This window comes from Ipomoea nil, unplaced genomic scaffold, assembly GCF_001879475.1.
Source record: "Ipomoea nil cultivar Tokyo-kokei standard unplaced genomic scaffold, Asagao_1.1 scaffold2848, whole genome shotgun sequence".
Classification (NCBI taxonomy): Eukaryota; Viridiplantae; Streptophyta; class Magnoliopsida; order Solanales; family Convolvulaceae; genus Ipomoea; species Ipomoea nil.
In genome coordinates, this window is record NW_017619276.1 from 1,221,888 (window position 1) to 1,229,898 (window position 8,011).

Below are 8,011 nucleotides of genomic sequence, written 5' to 3' on the forward strand. Positions count from 1 at the left end.
GTTACCATGCACATGCATCCACCATATATTTTCTTATCTTCTTCATTAATAATAATATATGCACATTATATATTTGAGTTATATGTTAATTATTACCTAAAATATAAATATCAAATTTATAAAAATAATTTACATTATTATTATTATTATTATTTAGAATAATTTAAATATCTAAAATCTAAATAAATTTAAAATTTTTAATATTATTATTATTATTATTATTTAGAATAATTTAAATATCTAAAATCTAAATACATTTAAAATTTTTAATATAATTTACTAATATTGGGCACCTATATTTTGCGCATCGCGCATAAAAAAAAATACTGGTACTATATTATAAGTACTCAAAAAACTAGAATATCATAGCTTGATGTTAGTAGGGATTTCGAGCAAGAGTTAGCTTAAATATGGACTCTGAATGAGAGCACTATATTGCAGCATCCAGTCATGGCTTATACAACATTGCAAAACTTAAAATGAGGAATCGTCCATACCAAACATTACTATTCAAAAGAGACTTCAGACATACACAATTCAATCATTAGAAAACTAGAGAGATGCAATAATAATAAATAAGAAATGCCGATTTCTTCAACTCAAGTATATGGGCCTTTAATGGAAGATGATGGCACTGAAACAAAAACGCTCTCAGGAAAATTGCAGTCTGCATTGTAGTACAGCATCCTCAAAAATTTATCTTCAGCGTTCCCCACGGCTCCTAGAAGAAGACCAAGCTCCGGGCCTGGAGCCAGCACCAAAAGGTCTCCGCTCACGATCACGGTCATCACGCCATCTATCATCTGCTGCGGGCCTGCTGCCCCATCTGTCGGAAGCACGGTCATCTTGACGGTTGCCACCACCCCATTTGTCCGTTTCAGGCGGTGCAGCCTGGGGAGCACCTTCCACCGCTCCCCGTCTGAACCTGGGCACATACTTATTAGGTGCCGAAGCAGCTGCTGCTGCTGCAGCTGGGGCAGTGGCTCCTGTCTCGGGGGGACGTGATAAAGGCTCAGTTGGCCTAGCTGGCAGAGCCGTGGATTTCCCCAGGAGCTCTTCTTTCCTCTTCTTCTCTTTCTCTTCCAGTTCCAGCTCTCTTTGCCGCTGCCTTTCTGCAATTTCATCCAGTTTGGCCTTGCGCTCAGCTTCTTCTTTCTTACGTCTCTCCATTTCTGCCAATTTTCATAAACCAAACAATCCAGAGATAAGAGGAAAGTGAAGTTCATGAACATATACAGAACTAAAGCCAGTTAAGATTTGAATGCATCGTAGTGAAGCTCAATGTTGGCAGAATGTTTCACAAAGAAAAGTACCTTCGTGCTTCCGAGCTTCCTCCTCTTCACGTAACTTATTTAGGCGCTCCTCCTCGGTCCTCAAAAAGAATATCATCTTCCTCCTAGCCTCCCTTTCTTGCTTCCGTGACTGGATAATCTGGTCAATTCGTTCCTGCCTCTCCCGTTTCAGTCTACTGTGTTCAGACTCTCTATGACTGACAACCCTTGCTTCAAAAATTTTCTAAACAAGAATAGTGAAGCTCACTAAGAATATACTCCACTAAATGGCACTTCGCGAATAAACTATAGATCATTATATGTTAGTCCATAAATAGAGATCAACCAAAGAATTAAGATACACACCTTATTTTCCATCATGCGGCCAAGCCTCCTCTTCTCTAAAACATCACCAGTATGTCTTTGTTTGCTTGTTTCAACCTCTTGCTGCAAAAGTGTAATAGTAGAGAGAATCAATTCATCAAAGTGTTTAAAATACAGAATATGCATCATATCATCCTCTAATAACATTAGTTTCAAGGAAATAGAATAGAAACAAATAATATCGAGTATAAATCTTATTATTACTGGTGAAATGTGTATTACAGTAGATCATTTTTATGCAAACCTGTTGCTCCTGTTCATGAAGAGCAGCATCTGCAGCTAACTGCTGTTCAAATGCAGCTTGCATCACTGGTGCTGACTCTTCTCGTTTAGCTCTCTCAAAATGATCCATAGTTTTGGCAAGCTTTTGCAGTTTTTTCTCCATCTCTTGCCTCTCTCTCAATTGCTCGCTCAGAGCCAATTCCATAACTGTCTGTTTAGTTATTTTTTCCTAAAACCAAAGAGAACAAACTAAGTTTTTAAGATGATGGAAAAAGAAGACATGAAAAAACGTTGAGATAGTGTACATACTCCCTCTAAAATTGGTTTTTTCCCCTTCTTCTTAACGCCTTTTTGAGCTTCTTCCAGTAAAGCCTGGGCCTCTTCAAGTTCTCTCTCCTCAATTTCCCTGAGAATTCTTTGATTCTTTCTCTGCTCAAACTCAGCAGCAAGCCTTCTCTGCTCAGCCTCTTCAGTTATCTTTTGTTGTTTTAGTCTCTTTGACTCTTCCTCACGTTCCTTCATATTAATGGCAAGATCAATTATATGTAAAAATAATTATGAAATATGTAAGTAAACACAGAATAAATAGGGAGAAACCTTTTCCAAGAGCAACCGCTCTTGGTCTTCCTTGCGCTTCTCAATTATTGACTTCCGGGCAAGAAGTCTCCTGTGTTCCTTCTCAACTACTTCTCCAAGACCTGATAGCATCTCCCCAAGTTTATCAGCTTTTGCCATAGGTGGGTAGATCATAATCCTTGCTTTGCTTAGAGATTCTGCTAGAGCAGATAAGTGATCCCGAAGACCGACAGCTTCAATACTCTAAAAGCAAAGATATAAAAGCCAAATGACATGTCAGAAATTTATTCCTCTGCAAAGAGCAAGAGGAAAATAATAATAATAATAATAATAATAATAATAATAATAAACAAGATATCATCCAGATTCCAGACTCCAAAAAGACAAGTCATGACAAAGAAACAGAAATTATTTGTAGAATATAATATGTGAACCTGTTTGCCAAAGAGTACAGCACCCTTCATATGATCAACTTTTATGGCTATAAAGTTATGCTTAACAGCATCCACTGAAATCTTCTCAACAGCAGCAAAGTCAAAAAAAGGGACCATTCTGGATAGATTGTCAATCTGTATGGTCTGATACACCTGAGACACCTGAAAACATGAAATGGAAGAAAACAAGACAACAATTAAATTTCTCAGAAACGACATTAGATATTCATTGTGAAAAGTACAAGTAAGTCTGCGCACCTGCTGCAGCAATCTCAGAGTAACATGTTTTTCCAAAGCAGGAACATACTGAGACAATTGCACTTCAGGAACAGAAGAAGCTGAAGATAGTTTACCCCCAAGCTTTGAGATTTTGTTCAACAACGGTTGTGCTTTCAATGCTAGATCCAAAGGAAGAAACTCATGTTCTAGCAAATTGTAAAGATCTTTCACTTCTTGTGTAACACATGTCATTACACCTTTGGACACCTGCAAGAAAGTATCAGAAAATATGGAAACAAAATATAAGTTACTACACAAGGAAAACCAATGCACAATTACAAAGATCCATATGATGTTCATTTCGTATTTTTAACAAACTGTCTTGCCTCTCACATTCAGTAAAACATGGGTGTCTTTCCTACAGTCTACAGAGTATAAGTTGATTAAAAAGTATACCATGACAATAATAGCTAAAATGAATGTCAAATACGAAATAAATAGCTTACCAATTCTGAGAGAAGTGATGATCGGGAAAGCTGGAGAACAAAAAAAGATTCCATCAGCTAATATATGAACACATAATGGTTGTATAGACACATAGAGAAGAAAATGAAACACTTAAATTACCACTTCTCTGCTCTCAGCTTTCGGTTCAACATCAAAAGCAATCAAATTAGCCACCCGCAAACTTCGCTCTTTCTCATTTTCAAGCTCCAAATGAGATGCACCATAGAACCGATCATAGGGTGGCACCGAAAGTGCTGCTAAAACGACAGATGATGCTATAACCTGTAAATCTTTCTGGCTCAAGTTCTTATTAAAACTTTTTTGGATAGAGAAAAGCTTGAGCCATGCATAAGCATGATAGAGATGGCTGGATGATATCCAAAATATCTCAGTAAGCTTGGCGTAGTAAACAACCAACAAAGATGGTTTAGGGGTTTTCTTAACAAGGCACATTAATCCATAAATGTCTTCAATTGACCGAAAAGCTTCCTGCAAGAAAGGCAATAGGTACAGATCATAAAAACAAGTCTATGCTTCTTAGAATAATTGTAAGGAATAAATTTGTCTACAGCAGAGAGAAGTTTTAGGCACTAGCTGTAAAACATAATCATAAACACATATACCAAGAAAACTACACAAACCTGCCATAGATTAAGCTCAGTGGCAACTTTTAGCTGCTCAAATCTTGTGTCCAGATACAACTGCAAACTTTCTGGAGCAGACAGATCAGGGCGATCTCTTTGATCTCTATATTTGTTGAGGTTTGCTAGATGGTTTCTTATGATCTCACAAAGACGACGAAATTCTGTTGTACGTTTGTACTGCTTGCAAAACTGGAAGGCGCGATGCGCTATCATCTATCATCAAGTTCAAGCACAGTTAAGCCTATAGTGTATCACAAGTAGGAAATAATTCAACAAAAAAATGAATGGAAGTAGCTTCATAGAAACTATAAAGAAGGGATTATTAGCAAACAGGATGGCATAAAGAACTAGATTATCTTTCAGAAATTAATGAAGTCACACATAACATCCCAATTCTTCATAAGATTAGTCAATGCAGCCTCCCTTAGAGAAGAGAATAAGGAAACATCTTTCAAACAAGTCAAAACTAGTTCACAATTCACAACTCTTGTAGAAGACAGGGTTCTATAGAACAGCAGACAGAATTTGATGCATCGATATAGACTTGTTTTATAAGCAGTAATTTCATTTAATATATCTGCCCTTTCTCTTCGTCTTTTATAAGTACTTTTTGTCCAGCAAATATACTATCTATATGATACTAAAGGTTTTGCATGTATTTCCCTTCTTGTTTTGTATTTGTAAATTGTAATTCTTTTGTTTAATGCAACAGGGGTTTGGTAGGGGGCTTACCGCATATAGAGCCTCCAGCCTGGAATTGTTTCGCAAGATTTCCAGCACAGTTCTGTATGTCTCCCACAAGAATTTAAACCAGGGAGTGACAAGTTCGCGATCAGATCTGTCTTTTCCTTTCTCCCCACTAACATAACTCAACATCAAATCTTCAGGCCTTTTATCTGCTTCCAAATCATCCACATCCAGAGCTTCCTCTAGAGCCTGAGTCTGGCTGCGTGCCACTTCAGCTCTCTCAGTGGCCAGATGGACAAAATGCTTTATCACCTCCTCTAGTGAGTTAACATTGACTTGCTGGCAGACAATTCGATATTGAATTAGACCATCCTTGGCAAACCTTCCTCTTCTCATTTCAACACACAACTCTACATGCTTAAACATTATTTTCTCAAGTGTCTTTTGCCATGCCCTATACCTCCTTGAGGTGATAAGATCATGAAGGGACTGTAGAGCTTCTTGATTCTGACCAACATTAATTAACTCTGCACCAACACATAAAAAAAAAAAAGTCATGAATATGTAAATTGCTCAAGGAAATAATTAAAAGTTCCAGAGTGGATCCAATCAAACAATAGAACTTCCACCATTCTTATAAAACATTCAGTCTCTAGTTCTCAAGTTAAAAAAAAAAAAAAAAAAAAAAAAAAAAAAAAAAAAAAATTATTTTTTTTGTCTCAAGAAGAAATTTTAAAAAACATCAACAAATGATTTTGATGATAAGGAATAAGTAGAAAGTGGTGACAACACCAACCTTCCGCTCGCTTTAAGGCATTCTCAGGTTTGGCAAAAGTAGCCATTTTGAAGGATCAAGAGGGAAGACGGATCACCTGCATAGGAGCACACCATGTAAGACTATAAGATTAAAATAAAAACACAACATTTGTAAAGAAACATACACTATATTTGTTAAAATAAATAATGTAGTAAAACTAAGGATCTTGTATTTGTTCCCATATAATCAGGCACCATAATTGTGTGTTTAATCCAAGAAAAAAGTTTGAAATTGGTAGGAATTTACTAATTTCTAACTATCATAAAAATAAAATCTTTAGAGCTTCTGAACGTTAAGAATTGAATTATCATGGTCCATGCCCATCCTTGTGTCCCAAATAATCAGAAATCAGAATCAGAACCAGAAAAAATAATCGAGCTAATCGTCAATCTATCATAAACTTTATAAAAACTACATGAAAAAACACTCCTTCTTTTCCCTAATTTTACCGTTCATCTAACAACAATTTAATCGAATAAGGTTAGCAAAAGTGCATTAAAAACCCCCCAAATCTACAGATTTAAACTGGCACATAGGCAAAAACGATGTATACAAACATCAAAAGCATATCTGACAACGAAAACGGCACCGATACAAAGAATCTACAAGCTGAATCTACAAACTACCGGCGTAGATACGGCGGTTGGCGGCGGAGTTAGGGAAAGAAGAGAAAGGATAGGAGATAGGAGATACCTGCTCGCCGCTGTGTCGTCTGCCCTTAAACCCGACTAAAGCGTAAAATTGCAGTGTATTTGTGTATCTATATAGTATATATAAGTTTAACCGGGTTGTAATTGTAAACCCCAATTTACCCGGTTCGGCGGTTCAGTGAATCCCTACTTTCCCTATTTGAGTTAGGAAAAAGGGTCAAATTGATTCCCATTCAGATTAGTACAATTAGGTCACTTAGGTAAAAAAAAAAAAAAAAAAGTTCATTCATATTTCTTAAACTTGTAAAATTGTTTTATTGAATCCAAATCAACTTATATAATTTAGTAAATAAATACAACGTTTTTTAAAGAATACAAATAAAAAAAATATTTTAAAAGTGACACATGTCAATCTTGGGAAAAATTAACGCGTTATACAAGTTAATTTGGATATAATTGAATAATTTTCCAGGTTTAGAAAATCTGAATGAAGCTTTTTTTTACTTATGAGATCTAATTGCACTATCCGAATGACTTAGGGGGCAAATTTGACCCGTTTTCAATTGAGTTGATATCCTAATTTGCCCGGTTTCGATATTCAAGAAAAATAAAAGTCAAACGAAAATATTCATTCTAGTCAAGATAAATAACTTCATAGATTTTTAGTCAAAAAAATATTTTTTAAATTCTTTATTTTCTAGTATTTATCTTCTCATTCATCTTTTCTTCAAGCTAATTTTTGAATTACTATTACTACCACCACCATCACTAGTTCACTACCACCACTTATTATTATTGTTATTATTATTATTATCTTCTTATTCTTTTTCTCCTTCTCCTTCTCGTCCTCCTCCTCATTCTTCTTCTTCTTCTACTACTACTACTACTATTATTATTATTATTATTATTATTGCTATTACTATTACTACTACTACTATTACCATTATTACTAGTACTATTACTATTACTGCTATTACTACAATTACTATTACTATTACTATTACTATTATTATTAGTACTAGTATTACTATTATTACTATTATTGTTATTATTATTATTATTATTATTATTATTATATAGCAAATAATATATTCATTTTCAAGAAAATGAACCAAACAAAAAAAAATACATTTTTTTAACTTTCAACCAAACAAAAAAATATATTTTTCTAATATTCAGTCAAACATTAGAAAATTAAATTATTTTTCGAAAAATAAGTTATTTTCTGAAAAAAAAAATTTGTTTGAAAAACATTTTTCATATTTCAATTCCAAACATACCCTAAACGCGTGTTCATAAATATTTAAAATGGATGGTCATAGATTCGAATTTCGGTGGTGGGCAAATTATGCTGTGCATCCGTATGCACCATGCATGGTGCATACGGATGCAAAAACGACATCGTTTTAATAAAACGCGCGTCTCCCCTTTTAAAAAAAAATCAGGTTCGATTCCCAGCAACAACATATGAACTAAAATGTCATAATCGATGAACTATAATTCCATAATCTAATCTATGAACTAAAAATTCAAGAATGAATAAACTAAAATTCCATAATCTATAAACTAAAATTTCAGAATCGATGAACTACAATTCCAT

At 34.7% G+C, this 8,011-nt stretch overlaps 1 protein-coding gene across 3 annotated transcripts; it reads right to left on the reverse strand.

Annotated features, from left to right (window-relative positions):
- Positions 1–390: 390 nt before the first annotated feature.
- On the reverse strand, positions 391–6,506 carry LOC109160564 (eukaryotic translation initiation factor 3 subunit A-like). 3 transcript variants are annotated; one of them, XM_019308848.1, is made up of 14 exons: positions 6,455–6,506; positions 5,741–5,816; positions 4,990–5,471; positions 4,255–4,470; positions 3,734–4,102; positions 3,613–3,642; positions 3,146–3,373; positions 2,888–3,049; positions 2,475–2,696; positions 2,187–2,393; positions 1,900–2,106; positions 1,638–1,718; positions 1,314–1,515; positions 391–1,172 (listed from the first exon to the last, which is right to left on the reverse strand). In XM_019308848.1, exons 2-14 carry the CDS (start codon positions 5,784–5,786, stop codon positions 703–705), a joined length of 2,922 nt encoding a protein of 973 aa, XP_019164393.1. In that variant the 5' UTR covers positions 5,787–5,816; positions 6,455–6,506; the 3' UTR covers positions 391–702. The 3 variants fall into 3 exon arrangements, with proteins under 3 accessions (XP_019164393.1, XP_019164394.1, XP_019164395.1); XM_019308849.1 differs by having other exon boundaries at positions 5,741–5,819; positions 6,453–6,506; XM_019308850.1 differs by having other exon boundaries at positions 6,388–6,465.
- Between the last annotated feature and the right edge of the window lie 1,505 nt (positions 6,507–8,011).